The following is a 17,299-nucleotide window of genomic DNA, read 5'->3' on the forward strand; positions in this document are numbered from 1 at the left end:
GGTCACTTGACTTCCCTAAAGAGGTCAAGTTCAGTTTTCTGGTTTGGGTTTCTGGTATAACAGTTGATTATTACAGTTATTACCTGAAAACGTCACGTTCCAGAACCCAAACGCTGGCGTCTGTGGTGGCCGCCACGGTCGCGGAGCGGGGGCAGTCGTACATAAGGCTGATTTCGCCAAACACGTCACCGCGCTCCTTCGTGTTGACCTTGAACATGACATCTTTCCGACGCTCCAACACCTGTCGGGTGCACGCGCGTGTGCGTGTGTGTATGTGCACAAGTATGTATATATGTGTAAGTAGTATAGTTGAGCAGGATGACAACAAATGGCTAGTTAGATGGGAAGCCTCGGTGCCTTTGTGTCTGTGGGTGTATTAATGACCTGAGCGTGGGCGTTTTACGTGTGAATATGCGTAAAGGTTGTAAAACATTGCATTACACGTCAGGAACAGAAAATGGTAACCACTGCTTTCGTGTGCTTATTTGCCCCGGGGGGAAGAGCTGTATGTGGCTGGGGGCCGGTAGGGTTGAGCCAACCTGGTGGGGTTGAGCCCGCCTGGTGCGGCCTCGTTTGAATTTTTTAAAGCGCTCCTGCTCTTTCCTCCATGCAAACTCCTGGATTAATATTTTCACCGTGCATGGATTATTATAATGGTGTGGTTATGGTAACGGTAGCGATGCCGGCGTCCCGCATTAGGCCCGGTTTCGGTGCTCCTGCGGATTCACCTCGAATTTGCCGCTCCGCACAACAAACAGTTTGGTTGCGGCGTCTCCGCTATCCCCTTGCTGAATCAGGATTTCGCCAGCTGTCACCGGAAGCATGTACATGTGCGCCACAATTCTCTGAGCTGTACCCCGATCCAGGCGGCTGAAAAGCAGCAGATTGACGAGCGAACTCTGCAATTCATGTCGAGAGCAAAGCGTGAGCTGGATGCCAATCAGCCAGATCAGCAGCAAAACTGACCCTGATGCAGTCATAATCCTCAACAGCCACAGGCGTCGCCTTCGGCGGAAGCTTTACTTCAAGCTTGGTGACTCCAGCCTTGTTCCCAGTGATGGCCTTTTATCGCGGACATACAAAGATACAGTTTTTGATTATTTAGTCAGCTTTCTCAGGAACCTGCTGGGCACCACCTGGGCGCACATCTCTCACACCTTTGCACGTCCGACTTGCGTTCTCTGTGCGATATACGCGACAGGTCCGCCCTCCCCATCTGCATACTTGCTGCTCTCCGCACCCATGTCTTGCTCCCAGTCGCTGCCGGAACTATCCGCAGCAAGCTGAGCGTCGAGTGCCTTAAGCTGTTCAGCAAGGGAGTTGTGTTTGAGCGCCAGCGTTGCGAGAACCCTCTTTGGGTCTTTATTTAGGACGTCGATGTGAAAAAGCCGGTAGCGCTGGTACAGAAAAGTTGCGGACAAGGCGTACAGACGTTCCCCCCGCAAAAACCTTCAGGCTCCAATCATGCTCACAAGAAGCGTAATCTCTCAGGCAACTCGCATCGTATGGTTGCGAGCGTTTTCCCGTCATCCTCTCGAGAGCCTGTTACGGCGTACGGACACGTATTGTTGGGCTAGCTCAAAGCTCAAAAACGCATAGTAAGGTGAGAAAACCTAACATTGAGTTATTTGTTGTAGAGACAGTGCTTTATTTTTAGTGTCAATGCGGCGTGAGCCTTAATGAGGGATGTTTCTTAAGGACGTTCAACAGCGGCTTCGCGGACAGCTTTATTATCCATAATGTTAGAATTTTATGGATTGTAAGTTGATGTCCCTAGGTGATGGAAACTGTTATTTAATATGCGCTTAAATTAACCTCTCAACCCGATCTCATGGTTTTCTCGCTGGAAAGCCACGTATATAACAAAAGCATGTGTTCGATACGCATAACTGCATTGGTTTTCTGACGAAACCCTCGCGCTGAGTCGCGCTATGTACGGATGTGTGACACTGCATGGTGTTCGTGATACGGCTTCGTCCATGTTCAGGTGGCTTTGGGCTTGTTCACATTGCATCACTTCCGGCCCTTGATTTGATGCATTGCGACCAGTGGAACAGCCCTCGGACCTCGTAAGCGAGGAGAGCGGTTGATCAGCCTAAAAAGGCCGTCGAGCCCGTTGTTGACCCCGTCGTGAGTTTATGTTGAGAGCCTGCCTAGTTTTCCAAATGCCAGTCCCTTGTAAGCAAAAGCGGTGTATGTTAAGGTGGCTTCAGGGTTCGTACGAAGTATAAGGATGTGTACTGCATGTAGGGCCGTGAACTGTAGACCTTATGACTGAGGGAGCCGACCTATTTGACCCTCCAAAGCCGGGGTGCTGTGAAGGAGCGGCCTCGCTTGGGCTGCGCCGACCCATGGGGACTTCGGCTGCCAAGTAGCGCGCAGCATAGTGAAAAGGCTAAAGGATTTATAATACCGAATGAACTCATTTGTCAAAGATTTAAGCACGAGAAAATTTCTATGCATTGCTGTACCCGAGCAGGAGCCAAATTTTCGCATGCAATTTCTCATTTGCTCTAATAACGCATTAGGTGTATTGCTGTATAGGTACAAGTCCTTGCAATAACGTTGAGACAAATGTCAGCCGCGACGATTCGCTCGGCAGGGGTTGTGAGCTGCTCAGGTCGGGTGATTGCCTTGCCAGCACATATTTCTCTGAATGTAGTTTCACTTCCACGAGCAGCGCCGTGGCTAGCGACCAAGATGCACCAAAGAGGTAGCTTGCTCCGGAGCATGGGACCTGACCAATTCCAGTCTGCACCTCCGTTAGCGGATGAGTCTCCGGAGTCTACCACCTCGGCAGAATCAACGGTATCCGTATGCACCTGGGTGGGCTCTGATCGCGCTTGCGAATGAGCGCAAGCCCCCATCCCTGATTATGCCCCGCGTAGGAGGTCTCTGGTCTGATTAACACCAGCAACTTTAATGCCATGGCTGCGCTCGCGTCCGTTGGTATGATCGAGACGGCGTATCTAACCTACGTGAGTAATTGCGAGTAAATGAAGCTATGCGCGGGGTTCACGGTGAACGGTCGGTTCGCGACGAGCAACGTTCCCCAGCTGAACTCTCCATCCACCTCTTTTCCCGAGTGTGGTTTCTACTTGCGAAACACAAAACATTTGTCCTTGTTTGCTGCTTCGCCTGTTCATGGGCACGCTCGGCGGAGCGCTACGCGCACGCTTTCGCCGTACACTGCCGCAGGTCCCCAATCCCGTCCAGATGAAGGCTGCTCTGCCTGCCAAGCTTTCCAGAACCTTCCAACATCCCCATCGTATCAATGTGTCATTTTCCCCTTTCCTCATCATCCCTCCTCCTATTCCTCAGGTCAAGCTGTTCAATGGCCCCCTGGTTTGCCCCACGAACGGCTGCGAAAGTGTGCTCGGCAGTCCATACGCGCAGCTGTACGGCATGCCGCTATCGCTGTTTGGCATGCTGGCGTACGGCGCAGTCGGCGCTCTGGCGGCTACGTACGTACAACAAGCCAAGGCAAACGCGCCGGCGTCTGTACGGGAAACGACCCTGCTGGGACTTACGGCGGGTGTGGCGGCTTTGGCAACCACAAGTGCCGTACTCATGTAAGCTTTCGCTAATCCCTTCTGATTTAATAAATCTCATAAGTCCGAGCTGCCTGTGCCGTTAGCTTTACTGCATTCCGAAGCCGCCGCGTTCCAACCGTCGAATAAACTAACCAAACTAATCAACTAATTTAACCAACCGCCAACCTTGTTAACAATCAGCCGTCACGCCCAGTCCTCCTAAACCCGAATCACCCTAATCTTGTTATCCATGCCAACCCTGTTCCCTCCCTTCTCTGTCTATGTTTTGGTGTCACGTGTCTGTGTTGTTATGGTGGATGTTTGTGTTGATGGTCGTGTTGATGGTCGTGTTGATGGTCGCGTTGTGGTGTGTGTTGCCGTGTTGGTGTTGGCGGCTGCCTCCTCCACCAGCTCCATTCTCCAGACCCGGCTGGGAGGCACCCCCTGCGCCTGGTGCTACCTGTCAGCCGGTGTCTCGGTCACCTTAGCTGTGACCCTCGGGACATCACTCACAAGCAAGCAGCTCAAGGCGAGTGGCCGGGGCCCCCTGGGCAGAGTGTTAGGGTAGCTGAGGACGATCGGACAGCAGGGCATGACAGGCAGGGTGGCAGGGTAGGAGGTGGGGGTTGGCGGCCCGACGGCACGACACGGCACCGCACGGCACGGCACATCAAGATAAAATCCTTCCCCGCCCTGGACCCCTGCGTATTGGTCTGATTGTCTCATACATACAGGGGGAATGATTCCCTGTTGCTCGGCACTTGCCACCGGTGCATCCTGCAAGAGCAGTCTGATATCTGCCGTACATAAGCCCCATGTACATTCCTTTTATCTAAAAAGCCTCACCGCTGCTATGTCGCCTACCCGAAGACCTGGCCCCTGGACGAAGGACCTCAGCAATTTCGGAGTTCGGACTTTTTGACGCCGAAAGTTTATTTCTAAGTTTCCCGCACATGTCCCCCCCCCTGGATTTATGTACGGCTGGTGCCCGCCTCCCCAACACACATACATACATACATACACTCACAGGAGAACGCGCTCAGCGGAGTGGGGGGTGCGCTAGCAACCGCAGCCGTACTTTACGGAGGGCTGCCCAAAGGCTCCAGCGCGGGGACGGTATACGACGAAAACTTCTTTTTGCCGTACAGGGTGAGAATTAATTACGGTACGGGGATAATAGGTCAGCACCTTTGCCGTATACTGCTGCTTGATGCCGAGCGCGCTGGCGCTGGTTTCGGAACATCTAATGATGTTGCTACTGCTACCACTACCACCACCATTCCTACTATTACTGCCACTACCTCCATTGCTACTGCTTCGCTCCTTCGCAGGCTCCGTTGGTGTCCGGTCCCTCCAGCGATCGTGCGATCGACCTGGCGAGGCGACTGAGTGCTGTCGGCGCCCGCATGTACGGCGCCTTCTGGTGCTCCCACTGCCTGGAGCAGAAGGAGGAGTTTGGCGGTGCAGCAATGGCGGAATTTCCCTACGTTGAGTGCTTCCCGAACGGCTGGAAGCGGGTAGGTGCGGCGGCTCGGGGTTGCGGTGAGAGGGAGGGGGTTGAGGGGTGAGCGTGCCGTGTCATGCCCCCTATCATTGTCGGGTGCTTTGTGATGTGTTGGCGTCGTGATGTGTTGCTGTGACCTCAAGAACAGTGACGGTCCTGTGGCTTGGGAAGAGGATGCCACAGGTCGATCATTCGCCGCTTTTAAGCTACGGAGACCTGGACGGCAGGTATGTACAGTATCTTCTTAGTCCAGTCGTGTTTGCGTTTTCATGATCTACTTTACATCTGCAAAGAGAGAAGAAAGAATCGGCGACCAAGTGATGGCAAATCTGAAAATGTGGGAAAAGGGAAAATGTGTCTGTCTGTCTGTTTGTTCAGGGCGAGAAGGTGGCTCCCGCATGCGAGGCGGCCAATGTGCGGGCCTTCCCCACCTGGGTTATCGGAGGGAAGACTCTGGAAGGGGAGCTGCAGCTCGACGAGGTGGAGAGGGAAGTGCAACGTGCTGAGGCTGCGGCGGCGACTGCGGCGACGAACAACACGTGACGGCGGCTGCTAGTCACTAGCACGGTGCTGCTGCAGTGGAGGCAGAGTCGCAGGTTGCCTTGGTGGAGTGATGTGCGTGGTGCTGCGTGGAGTGGGTTAGTTGGGGCTGTAGCCATGTCAAGAGCTTGAAAAAGGAAGGCGTGACTGTGAAGATTACGCTACTGCAGCTGTGTTGAGCGAGAATATCATTTAATTATGCCAATAGTAGTTCTTGTGGAGTTTGTAGAATGAGGTGATGGATGGTAATTTTTCAGGTAGTGGTGGTGGTGGTTAGATGCGGTGGCTGGGATTCGGTTGCGGCTGTGTTGCTGAAGCGATGCGTGGTTAAAGTGCTGTTGATGGTGGTGGTGGTGCTTGCACACACACACACAAACACACACGTCACACACACATACACATACACATACACATACACAGAGAGAGAGAGAGAGAGAGAGAGAGAGAGAGAGAGAGTGAAGGACAGACCCGCAGGACGCTGGGTTCCCTTCAGTGGGGACGGGGGGAAAAGACGAACCACACACGATTGAAGCTGCTGCCAGGGCCAGAGAGTAGGGACGGGGGGGAAGGAGAGAGAACAGAGGGGGAGGGTTGGAAGAGAGAAGAGAGAGGGAGTGGGGGACGGGCCGTTTGAGGCATCGGCTGGGCCCTGATGACCATACGACCCACACGTGCCGATGAAGCCAAGGAGAGGGGAACGGAGCTCAAAAGCGGCCAAATGTGTATGTAGTGCGAGCGTACTATTCACAGTCGAGGTTTCATCCAAATCCTTAGGGGAATCTTTGGCAGCGCGTCTTATTCGTCCACAGCTCTCGGGCTCCCCTCCCCATAACCATGCTCTACAGGAGAAGCGGCAGCGACTGATGTAGATGGACCCCACCTGCCCCTCTCACTCCCCCTCGGTAGCCCAACCTGCATTCCTCCCATAGCGGACCCAATCCATTGCGACCGCACCACCTCGCCATACAACACAGGGACACACACACAGACACACACACAGATATCCCAATTGTATCGTGCAGGCTCAATGTTGCACGGCCCAGATTCAGTTAGATCTGCACCAGTGCAGTCAGGCGTGGCGTACACTCGCCATGCTGAATTCCATCCAAATTCAAATTGAGAATGGATCAGCCTTTAGATGTTGGACTGTGCAGGGCTGGGCTCCCTTGCGGGGCTGCGCCGACACACCTTCGCCACAACATTGCTTCACGTGCTCCTCCACCTCCGCCTCCGCGTACTTCTCTCCGCTGCCGCTACTGCTGCGCAAAACTTGCTATATCGTATATTCGATATTTCGTTTGCTCACTGCTTCCGCAGCTGTAGCACAACGCCTAAAATTATGGCGGCCAATCCGGGGGCTCCATTACTGCACCCGTGCTGCCGCCTGGCTACCACTGGACTACCAGCAGCAGCACCGTAAGCGGCGCCAGCATCAGCAGCTACTTCTGTTGCTACGCAGTTCTATGACTACCACTGCACTGGCATTGCTAATGTGACTGCTGGTGGTCTTGTTGTTCTTGTTGGCGCTTGTGCCAGGCCACTACATCGTTGTACTTGAGTTTCCCGCCAAATATGTCGAGAGCAGAGCCCACGGTGATATCCACTCGCCCCCTACCAGCCACCCGCACGCGCTCCAAGTCCTCCTGAAAGACGATTTAGGAAGGAGGGAGTCAGTTGTGGTTGGAAAAATGACTCGAATCTGCATGTGTCGAATTACCAATAGAAGGAGCCCATCATCAACCCCGCCCATCTTTTTCCCCACCCCGCTAATCACACCTCTCCCCCCATCCACACCCTTCTACTGCACAACTCTTGAGGACGACCATACTCAGCAACACGCTGAGCACGACTAACCTAATGCAGGATTTTATACACGACGCCGTACACGACGCGGGCGCAAAAAAGTCGGTACTAATATTTCACAGGGCAGTTGCGTCGTTGCTTTGAATCCTTCGGTCTCCAGTCCGGCAGTTTGCAGCTTTCGATGTTTCGGCATTTGCTTTCCTTATTGACTTGTTTTCACAGCTTCCCCACAACCCAAACCTCCAGCCCGGGCACTGCGGGCCGTGAAGCAGGACCCCGCGTACCAGCGTCCTCGCTCCACCCGCATATGTCACTGGCAGGGGCGACCACTCCCCCAGCAGGGCCACCAGCTGCTCGTCAATACCCAGCTGCATGCCCTCCACATCCACGCCGTGAACCAGGAACTCGTCGCAGCTGGCAGCCAAGGCGGCTAGGCTGCCGGGACTGAGCGCCAGGGAGCTGAAGCGCTGCCAGCGGTCCGTCACCACCCAGTATTGGCCGTCTCGTTGGCGGCAGGAGAGATCCAGAACCAGGCGCTGCTTGCCCACAAGCTTGACCTGGGGGGAAGGGGCGAGGAGGAGGGGTGGGGTTAAGGGAAGGGAAAAGAGGGGTGAGGAAGAGTGGGTGAGAGAAAAGGCCGGGGGGGTAGGAGATGGGAAGTGGGGGGAGTTACGTGATGTAGAAGTCAAAGAAAGAACCAGCTGCCAACACGTAAGATCCACACCACCTCTTTTAGCGAACGGCCGTGCCTTGCAGGTATGTATGTATGTACATATGTACACACACCCCAGGGCCCACCGAGGGGCCCCAATGCAATTCGCGATGAAGAAACCCACCAGCTGCTTCAGACGGTCCTCCTCCAGTCGTCCTTCCCGAAACACGTACGACGTGACGATGACGTGGCTGGCCCCGGCATCCAGGTACTCCATCGCATTGTCCGCTGTCACCCCACCCCCCATGTGAAGGCCCCCTGGCCAGGCGCGGAGAGCCTCAAGCGCCGTTTGCCTGCATAGCACGTGGAGAAGGATTCATCGTGAGCTATTGAGCACGTGTTTTGTCGTACGCGGTTATGGGGACACCTCCCAATTTAATCGTACTTGCTAGCTTCATCCGCTCCCAGCATGATGACGTGGCCCCCCGTAAGGCCATCTTTCCGGTATAGCTCGCTGTACCAAGAGGAAGGCTTGTCCGACACGAAATTTGTCTTCAGCTCCGAAACCGACCTGGTGACGAAAAGATACATAATGCACACGCATTTCATGTGTCTCCTCTTCACAGGTCATTCTCTAGGAATGTAGCAGACCGAGGCAAGTAAGCGGGTGGTTCGTATATACGGTACGAGACTCATGTGTAGAGGATGGCGTGCCCCGACAGAGAGTGACTCCCGGTTCCCAGGAGCTCTGTGAATTTTAAATATGGAATGGGTCTCAGGGACTACATACTGGGAATTTTTTAGGCAGGGGGTGTCGGTGGGACGCAAGCCGGCAAGGTGGAATGGGTATGGCCCTTACCCCTGGGTCTCCGGAAGGTCCTTAAGCGTCGAGCCGACGATTTGTTTAACTTTTCCCTGCGCGGTGTTATTTCAATTTTGCATGTGGGAATGATCAGTTGAGCGCCTCTATTCAGCCCACGATTGCGCACCTTATGGATGTCAATGCAAGGCCGGAAACGTATTGCGCCAACGCTTATGGTACTCGCTGCTTGCGCGCTAGCTGCTAATGGAATGACATGACTGCGGGATGTGGACATGGTGGAACCAGCGCCTTGCAAGAGCATGGCCGGCGGCTGCCTTGCAGACCAAAAAAGCTGCAAGCAACCGCTACACCTGTACCTAACGATATAGCATATAATTTGCCTTCAGCGCTGGTGTCGCAGGTTACCGGTACCGGTTTGTTGTACGAGGCCGTTTGAAGGTTGGAACTTAGGAAGCTGTTCATGGACGCGCAAAAAAAGCGTTATCCGCCGAACCAGCACAATTGTGATAAGTATCTTCTTTCCAATCTAAATTTTGAATTGAAGTGACCCCATGTTAGAGCGTTGACTTGGAGAATTTGCAGGCAAGCTAGGTTCTGTGCAAGGTCTTACGATGGTCCTCAGCAGAAAACTGCGTCCCGCCCATCACCATAGACATGAGAAAATAACTCTGTTGTAACGGCATACCTGGAATGGAGGATGCCAAGACCGTCCGTTACGTTTCCAAGGACCCGATACAGAACTTGAAAGTGCGGGTGACTCTATGGCGCCTCAGCGTTCAGAGATCTCAGGTTCACGTCATCAACCAAAATGCGGGTGGCACGGTAAGCGAATTTGCTTTGACTCAGCGCGGGGTCAGAAGCCATGGGCAGTCTTTCCGTTTACCGATCCGCAGGGTCAGCCCCAGGACGCAACTCAAGGCCAAGCTCAAGCCCAATCCCAATCCCAAGTAGCTCAAGGAAGCGGAGCTCCGCAGCAACTGCAGCAGCAACCCTTTCCGCAGCCTCTGCCCCAGCCTGCCTACGGCCCAGACGGCCAACCCCTGCCTGCCGCCCAGGGCACCGCAGCCTACCCTGCCGCCTCCCAAGGCGCATCTGGGCCCTATCCCCCTGCTCCGCAACCACAGCTCCTCCCGGCGACGTACCCGCAACAACACGCGCAATACGTGGACCCTCAGGCTCAATACATGGGCGTAAATCCCCAGCAGCAACAGCAACAGCTGCAGCAGGGGCAGCAGACCGTACCTCAACCTGCGCTGCAGGCAGCTCAGCCGATCGCGGAGGCCGCCCTGGGCGAGGCCTGGGGGGAGCTCAGGACTGGGAGGGGGCCAACCCAACACCAGCAGCAACAGCAGCAGCGGCAGCACAGGTCGTCCGGCACCGGTCCAGTGGCCGGGGGAATGCGCCAGCGGATGACCATACAGCAACGGCTTGATGCAGCCGCTGCGGCAGGAGGCATTATGCTGCCGCCATCCGGCTCGCCGCAGGCACCAGCAGCGGTAGCGACAAGCGTGGCGGGACGCCTGGGACGGAACCAAATGGCCCCACGGTCAGCGGTGACGGGGCAGCAGGGGGAGATGGCGACGGCGGCGCCGGCGGCGGACCCTTTTTGGGTGGCGACAGGCGGAGACGACGGCCCAGCGGTGCCGTACGGGCAACTGCCACAGCGGCAGGGCCGGCCCTTGGGTGAAGGTACGGCGGTATTGTCGCTTGCGTTGTCCCGTTTCCATCCTTTGAATTGGTAAAACTGGAGAGGAATCCATAATCTGTGTCCGTGCAGTGTCGTATAGTTAGTGCGGTGTAGCATAGTGTAGTGTGGTGCTGTGTAGTTTAGTGCAGTATGGTGTTGTCTAATGTAATGTAATGTAAAATAATGTAGAACACGGCTCGGCTGCACACGCATATGTTGGTCTCTTCGATTCCTGAATCTGCTGGTAACGCATCGCATTGGGAGGGAAGAGGAAAACGTGCGCCTTGGCCCCAATGTTCGTCTGTCGCTGTGTCGGTCTGCCAACCCCCTGGATGCCCTCTTCGTCCCCGACCCATCCCACCCAGCGATGGAGGACCCCGGGGCCAGTGCCGGCGGCGGTGATGGCGGCGGCGGCGGCGACACTGACGCCATGCCGCGGCGGCGGCAGCGACGTCAACAGATGGCGCAGCAGATGGCTACGTCCGGCGCTGATGCAGACCCCGCCGCCTTGCTGCAAGGACAGCTAGTACAACAACAACAACAACAACAGGCGATATCGGACCCACAACAGCAGCAGCAGCAGCAAGCAATGGCCGCTGCAGCGGGGCCGGCGGCAGGAGCGCCGCCTCCGCCACAGGCGCAGCCACAAATGGGCGTTGCGGGCCTGGTCATTCCGCCACAGGTCGTACCACAGGTCGTACCGTACGGCAGCCTGGGTACGGAAGCTCGCCTGGCCGCCACAGGGCAGCCTCCGGAGGTACCGCCGACCACTCCACATCACGAATGTGAGTGTGTAACTGTTGGGCCCTATGTGACCGACCCTTGGGGTGGTGGCTGGCGATTTTGATGGGGTTGTTGAAGCCGTTGTAAGGTGTGCCTTCATGATGCTTCTGTTCTGATTGACCAGGACAGAGCGACAGACAGACAAACCGAACCAACGGCTTTCTTTTTTGTACATCACTTCCGCGGCTCCACCGCCGCCTCTTCGCCTCTCGTCCTCCTCCTGCAGTACCTGAAAAGTTCAAGGCCAGCCGTGTATTCGGCTGGCAGGAGAAGGTTTACAGCCCGAGCGAGGTGGCGGCGGCTCAGGTGGGGCCCAAATAGGGGGAGAGCGGGAGGGGGTTTGGGGCGCAGGGAGAGAGAGAGAGGGAGAGATGAGGGAAAGGAGGGAGGAGGGATGGACAGGCGCAAGGAGCGTGGAGGGCACTAAAACGCAAGACCCAACCCTACAACTCCTCACCCCTAAAACGTCTTTACGACGACGAAAGGAATCTCGCGACGCTTCTCTTAGTCCTCTTTTGTCACCATCACTGCCCCGCTATAACCCCCTCCCCTTCCCCCCTCACCTCCTCACCTCCCCTTCCCCCCTCACCTCCTCACCTCCCCTTTCCCCCTCACCTCCTCACCTCCCCTTTCCCCCTCCCCCCTCCCGCATGTTCCTCACTACACCCACCGCCACTACACCCACCGCCACTACGTCCACCGCTGTGACGTGTCCCCCTCTCAGGCCGCCGCCGCTACCCAGCTGACCCAGCAGCCGCAGCATCAGGCCGGGGCGGTGCAGTCCAAGCGGCAACAGGCATTTGGCTCCCAGTCTGCCCTGGACCATAAACGGATGGTGGGTGGGTGGGAAGAGGGAGGGGGAGGAGGAGCAGGAGGAAGGGGAGGAGGAGAAGGAGGGGGGAAAGACGAACCACGAACGAGTGAAGCTGCTGCCAGGGCAAGAGGAGGTGGGGGGGAGGAGGACGAAGGGGTAGGAGGCGGAGGGGCCTTCCTCCTATCGCCAAAACCACACACATCCTTCCAACCTAACGCCTCCTATTCACCTGCAGGACCCAAGGACCCGTGGGTCAATCCTGTACACGTTCATACAGACGGACGACTTCTGTGTGGCCCAGGAGCTTGGTCGTACGGTGACCACGTCGTCGTACGAGGACGAGAATGTGCTTGTGAGTTAATTTAATGAGGGCGCTGTGTGTTGTCCTGGTTCGTAGCATGACAAGGGTAAGAGGTCGTCCTAAATCAAATCTTTAACGAAATCGCGTCCTAGGATGTTAATAATGGAAAAAACATAGGTACATGCACATGTTGCATGTCTTGTCCCTCCCGTCCTGAACGCACACATACACAGGCGCGCGCGCACACACACACATATATACACTCACACACGGGGGCTGTGTTGGCGGTTGTGCGCAGGTGACCAAGCTGCTGACCAACCCCAAGAGCCGGGCCCAGGTGCTGTGCTTCCGCTCCATGTTCATTGTTGCGGACCTAGGGGGGGAGGCGGAGGCGGGGGCGGGGAACAACAAGGTATGGGGGAAGGGAGGAGAGGGGAGGGAAGGGAAGGGGAGGGAGAGGGGAGGGAGAGGGGATGGGAGGGGAGGAGAGGGGAGGAGAGGAGAGGGGAGGGAAGGGGAGGGAAGGGGAGGAGAGGGGAATTAGTGGCGTGATGGAGGTAGGAGGGTTAGTGCGGGATGGTAAGGTCATGTCCGTTGGTGCCTGTTTCTAAGTATTGTATGCACACAGACAGACAGACAGACAGGTGCACCGACACGACGTACTGATGCTCCAGTTTCACGTGTACGGCAAGGTGCTCAGACACAACAGACAAAGCTATAGAGCTCTCGCTTTAGTAACGGTCTCACAGCATACACATGTACACATGCGCACATACAGGCGTACTTGTTGACGACTTGACATGCGCATGTATGTATGTATGTATGTATGCAGGTCCTGGTGTCCATTCGCGCCTACCCCGACGGCTCCTTCGACATGTGTCCGGGGTTTTCCCGAGGTGCCTTGAAGTACCGCTTTGAAGACTGTCATGGTGGGTGGATGGGTAGGTGGGTGGGTGTTTCCGTCTGTCTGTCTGTCTGTCTGTCTGTCTGTCTCTTAGACAGCGTCTGACTGCATCTGTACCTGTCTGTCTGTCTGTCTGTCTGTCTATCTACCAGGTGGTATTTTTGAGTACACGGTCGACCACGCCTCCGCCACGGATGTGCCCTCCCTGGAGAAGAGAACTGCCAAGTTGGAGCGGGCGGTGGTGGCGCGGGCGGAGGAGCTCAGACGGGCGGCCCTGAAGTCCGACTTTCAACCACCGCCGGGTGGGGGGGTGGGGGATCGGGGAGGTGCGGGCTGGGTTGGTAGCTGGGTAGCTCAAAGGCTGGGGGAGAATGTGACTGACTGACTGGCTGGCTGGCTGGCTGGCTGGCTGGGGCTCGACTGGAGGAAGGAAAAGCATATAGACGTGGATCGAAGTTTGTTGGTGTGGGCTGGTTTCGGCGCGTGGGTTAGACTAGGCTAGGTCAGGTCACGGAGGCGTGGTCCATCATCCAGCTCTCTGACCTAAAGCTCTCCCGCATGTTGTGTTTTTTGAATTCCCCTCCCCCCTCCGGTTCCGATTGTAGGATTACCATGACGATCGCTTTAGCAGTTCCTCCGTCCTATAATGGTTCCGCCTCCCATTTCCCCCTTCAAAAAAACCTAAACCCTCGTCCACCATCTACCAACCCCACTCACCCCTTTTTTACCCCCAGCGGCCGATTGCACAAGGTTGCTGTTGTTGGGTGAGATTCAGTCCGCGGCGGACTTCCCTATGGACCGACTGTACATCGAGTACGTTGTTCGTTGGGACCCGGACGTATGGGAACTAACAACCACTTCCAACTGTCAACAAACGCAACCGGGCATCATACAGGTGCGGAGGCGGCTGCGCGGGAGTCCGACGTGGGACGCTCAGGGACCTGTTCCCAGGGGGCCCGGGGGGAAGGGGAGGGGGGCCCGAAGCGGGGAAGGCCCACGTCCCTGGGTCTAGCCCCAACCCAACCCCTTTGCCTTCGTGCCATTGCTGTACTTGCCCTGAGCAGCGAAGGTGTATTCCGTGTGTATTTCCCCCTTCCCCTTCCCCCGCCCCGCTCCTCCACCACCCCTCTCCCCGCCCCCTCTCTTAACCCACCCACCCTCATAAACTCTTTCCGGCACCGGAGGAGCGCCTCAAGAGACGAAGACGGTGTTTGGCGGCGCTGTTGTTGACGGCAGCTGTTCTTTTCCTTACACACACATCCCCCGTCCCACTCATACACGCTATCTGCCTGCTTGCCTGAAAACCACCTTTACCATGGGGCACATGAATCCTTTGCTCCCTACCCCCACCCAACGAATTTAACTCTCCCCGGGGGGCCTCACCCCCCCCCCGGTCTCCTTACCATCGTCCCCCTTGCCCCCTCTAACTTGGCAGGGTGTCACCCACATCTCCCGGGTTACTGTTTACCCCCCCGACCCCGCCACCGACACCCCGCCGCGTGACGTTGCGCACTTCGCACACCCCCTGGAGCTCGAGTGGGTCAGCCGACCAGCTGCAGTACCAGAACCAGTGCTAGGGGCAGGGGGAGGGCAGGGGCCCGGAGCAGCCGGGGGCCTAGCTCCTAATGCATATCCCTGCATGTTCTTCCAGGTGCGTATGTATGTATGCATGTATGTATGTGTATGTGTATGCGAAGGAGACGGGCAGGGAAAGGGCAGGGAGATATGGAGAATAGTGGACATGTTCCGGATGTGAAGAGCAGGTGAACCGTGACATTTTGCACACATATGTTCCTCTTTACCCTCCCACCCCCTTCTCACTACCTTTTCCCCATCTTCTTTTCCCTTGTCCCGGCCATATATCATCATCATCATATCATCATCATCATATCATCATCATATCATCATCATCATCATATCATGATCATCGTCATCATCATATCATCATATCATCATCATCATCATCGTCAATCCCCCTCCCCCCACTCCACTCGTTCGTGGCTCGCCTTTCCCCCCACTCCGTCACCTTGTCCAGGTGTGCACTCTGGACACCCTGAACCGCTACACCAGCCAGGGATACGGCTGGCTGGCTCTGGGGACACACCACCCGGTGCCGGGGAGCGAAACACACGTCGTACGAACGTGGAAGCCGCTCGGTGAGTTTGGGGGGGGGGAAAGGGAGCTGAAAGTGGCTGTCTGTGGGTGGTATTACCATCATATTCATTATTGTTGTTATATTAATACTATTATCATGATCATCATCATTATCATCCAAAGCGCGCCCACCAAAAGCAACTTTCAAGTGCTGGAACACACGAGGCGGTGACATATGGCCCGCCCGCCAAATGGTTATCAGCTCTTCCACGTATTATATGGGGTTTAGGGTTTTGGCGGCCCTCAGCATCCCCATCCGCCGCCCCAACCATCTCAGCACACACCGGGCCGCACACACACACACACACACATCCCGCCCTGCCCGTATAACAACCTCTCATCACCTCCCCCCTACCACCCCTTCGCCCTCCCCAGGCACTATTCGTGACCGCCAGGCGGAGTTCTTCGTGGGCGGCTCCCCAGAGCTGGCCGACCTGGCCTACCTGACCACACCGACAGGCTTCAACGGCAAGATACTAAACAAGTACGGCTTCAAGACGGAGACCATAGGCGCAATAAAGGTACGGCGAATACGTATGTACGGCTGAACGTCCGCAACCATTAACCTCCACTCGATTTAACTCCCATCCATAAGTACCAAATACTTAAGGCACTTACGAAGCAAATCCTTCTTCCCTACCAATAACCAAAACAAATCCCACAACCCCACAACCCCCCCATACACAATTCCCACCCACCCACACACGCACACACACGCACACGCGCACCACACCATCCCGTGGTGTCCAGGTCCGCCTCCACACCGTCGTTCAGCGCTACAACCCGGATGCAGCTGCGCTGGCTGAGCTGCGGCGCTCGGGGGCCTCACCCCTACGGGGCCGCGGAGGGGGGTCGGCCACATTGCTGGGCGCACTTGACACCCCCCACCTCAAGCGGAACCAGAAGAAGGACCTTAGTCTCAAGGTACGTATTCCCGTGCCCTGCCGTACCGTGTCGTACATCTACGTGAGTTTCCAAACGTACGTTCCCCCTAGATAGCATCCACACATTTCCACATCAGCATCAGCATCATATCGTCATCATATCATCACATTTTTAATGTCTTTTGATTCCCGCGTAAAACACACACACATACACACAGATCTCGCCCCCCTACCCCCTGTTTCCCCCCACAAACCGACCACCCAGATGGTCGTTGAGAGGGCGCGTCAGCGGTTGCGTGAGGCCCGGGGAACTGACCAACTGCCCGGAGGAGATGTGGGAGTACGGCCGGGACTGGTTTCGGAAGCACCCACCATTGTCGTACACCCGCAGGTGGGAACGGGGTGGGAATGTGCGCGTGCTATGTGTGTATTTCTGTATGTGTGGTGGCGTAGGGCCGGAGGGTTGAAAAGGGCGGGTTTTCAAGGAATTTGTTTTTGTGTTTCGGGATTCGTACTGGCGTGTCTGGGTGTATGACGGGCACGTGTGTTTTTGAGGACGGGTGCGGACCCCGTGGAGAGGCGTTTTGGTGTGCTGACGCGCAGTGGTACATACAGGACCAGCAGCTTACTGCCGGAAAAAGTAGCCCCGCGGTGTGGTGCCGAATTCTCTCCCCCCTCCCCCCTAGGCTCCCCCTTATTCCCGAACTACTCTCCGTCTATCTCTGGTATATCTGCTTCCTTCGCCAGTGGTTCGTCTCTCTTTACCCCTTCCCCCCGGTAGTCCCCTTTTGGCATCATATAAACCCCTCCCCTCCCCACTCCCCTCCCCCCCCTGTTCANGACACTGTGGCCGCTGAAGACAGCACTGTGAGGTTCAAGGTGGTGGCACGGGTGAATGAGGGCAGGGGGGGGGAATA

General features: G+C 56.2%; 4 protein-coding genes across 4 annotated transcripts in view; 2 read left to right on the forward strand and 2 right to left on the reverse strand.

Annotated features, from left to right (window-relative positions):
- Positions 1 to 980, reverse strand: part of VOLCADRAFT_97912 (uncharacterized protein) — a gene marked incomplete at both ends in the record, with an annotated part of 6,915 nt that extends 5,935 nt beyond the window's left edge. Inside the window, 2 exons of the mRNA XM_002956863.1 lie at positions 97 to 241; positions 729 to 980. Of these exons, the coding sequence (XP_002956909.1) occupies positions 97 to 241; positions 729 to 980 (397 nt within the window). The remainder of the gene's footprint in view (positions 1 to 96; positions 242 to 728) is intronic.
- A 1,594-nt stretch (positions 981 to 2,574) lies between these two features.
- Positions 2,575 to 6,121, forward strand: VOLCADRAFT_107426 (uncharacterized protein; the record flags this gene model as incomplete). Its single annotated transcript, XM_002956826.1, has 7 exons — positions 2,575 to 2,826; positions 2,889 to 2,978; positions 3,322 to 3,572; positions 4,001 to 4,145; positions 4,563 to 4,682; positions 4,865 to 5,050; positions 5,416 to 6,121. The coding sequence occupies 7 exons, from the start codon at positions 2,575 to 2,577 to the stop codon at positions 5,578 to 5,580; spliced, it is 1,209 nt and encodes a 402-aa protein (XP_002956872.1). The 3' UTR covers positions 5,581 to 6,121.
- A 943-nt stretch (positions 6,122 to 7,064) lies between these two features.
- Positions 7,065 to 9,204, reverse strand: VOLCADRAFT_107427 (uncharacterized protein; the record flags this gene model as incomplete). The annotated part of the gene is made up of 6 exons (XM_002956864.1): positions 9,022 to 9,204; positions 8,892 to 8,947; positions 8,478 to 8,603; positions 8,217 to 8,385; positions 7,665 to 7,937; positions 7,065 to 7,220 (listed from the first exon to the last, which is right to left on the reverse strand). Exons 1-6 carry the CDS (start codon positions 9,154 to 9,156, stop codon positions 7,065 to 7,067), a joined length of 915 nt encoding a protein of 304 aa, XP_002956910.1. The 5' UTR covers positions 9,157 to 9,204.
- Positions 9,205 to 9,545: 341 nt separating this feature from the next.
- Positions 9,546 to 17,299, forward strand: part of VOLCADRAFT_119536 (uncharacterized protein) — a gene marked incomplete at both ends in the record, with an annotated part of 11,158 nt that continues 3,404 nt past the window's right edge. The window contains 15 exons of the mRNA XM_002956827.1: positions 9,546 to 9,677; positions 9,980 to 10,544; positions 10,908 to 11,327; positions 11,552 to 11,631; positions 12,050 to 12,160; positions 12,375 to 12,491; positions 12,739 to 12,852; positions 13,273 to 13,369; positions 13,497 to 13,646; positions 14,079 to 14,239; positions 14,780 to 14,995; positions 15,380 to 15,500; positions 15,874 to 16,019; positions 16,249 to 16,422; positions 16,648 to 16,773. Of these exons, the coding sequence (XP_002956873.1) occupies positions 9,546 to 9,677; positions 9,980 to 10,544; positions 10,908 to 11,327; positions 11,552 to 11,631; positions 12,050 to 12,160; positions 12,375 to 12,491; positions 12,739 to 12,852; positions 13,273 to 13,369; positions 13,497 to 13,646; positions 14,079 to 14,239; positions 14,780 to 14,995; positions 15,380 to 15,500; positions 15,874 to 16,019; positions 16,249 to 16,422; positions 16,648 to 16,773 (2,730 nt within the window). The remainder of the gene's footprint in view (positions 9,678 to 9,979; positions 10,545 to 10,907; positions 11,328 to 11,551; positions 11,632 to 12,049; positions 12,161 to 12,374; positions 12,492 to 12,738; positions 12,853 to 13,272; positions 13,370 to 13,496; positions 13,647 to 14,078; positions 14,240 to 14,779; positions 14,996 to 15,379; positions 15,501 to 15,873; positions 16,020 to 16,248; positions 16,423 to 16,647; positions 16,774 to 17,299) is intronic.

Source organism: Volvox carteri (genome assembly GCF_000143455.1).
Source record: "Volvox carteri f. nagariensis unplaced genomic scaffold VOLCAscaffold_66, whole genome shotgun sequence".
Taxonomy (NCBI): Eukaryota; Viridiplantae; Chlorophyta; class Chlorophyceae; order Chlamydomonadales; family Volvocaceae; genus Volvox; species Volvox carteri.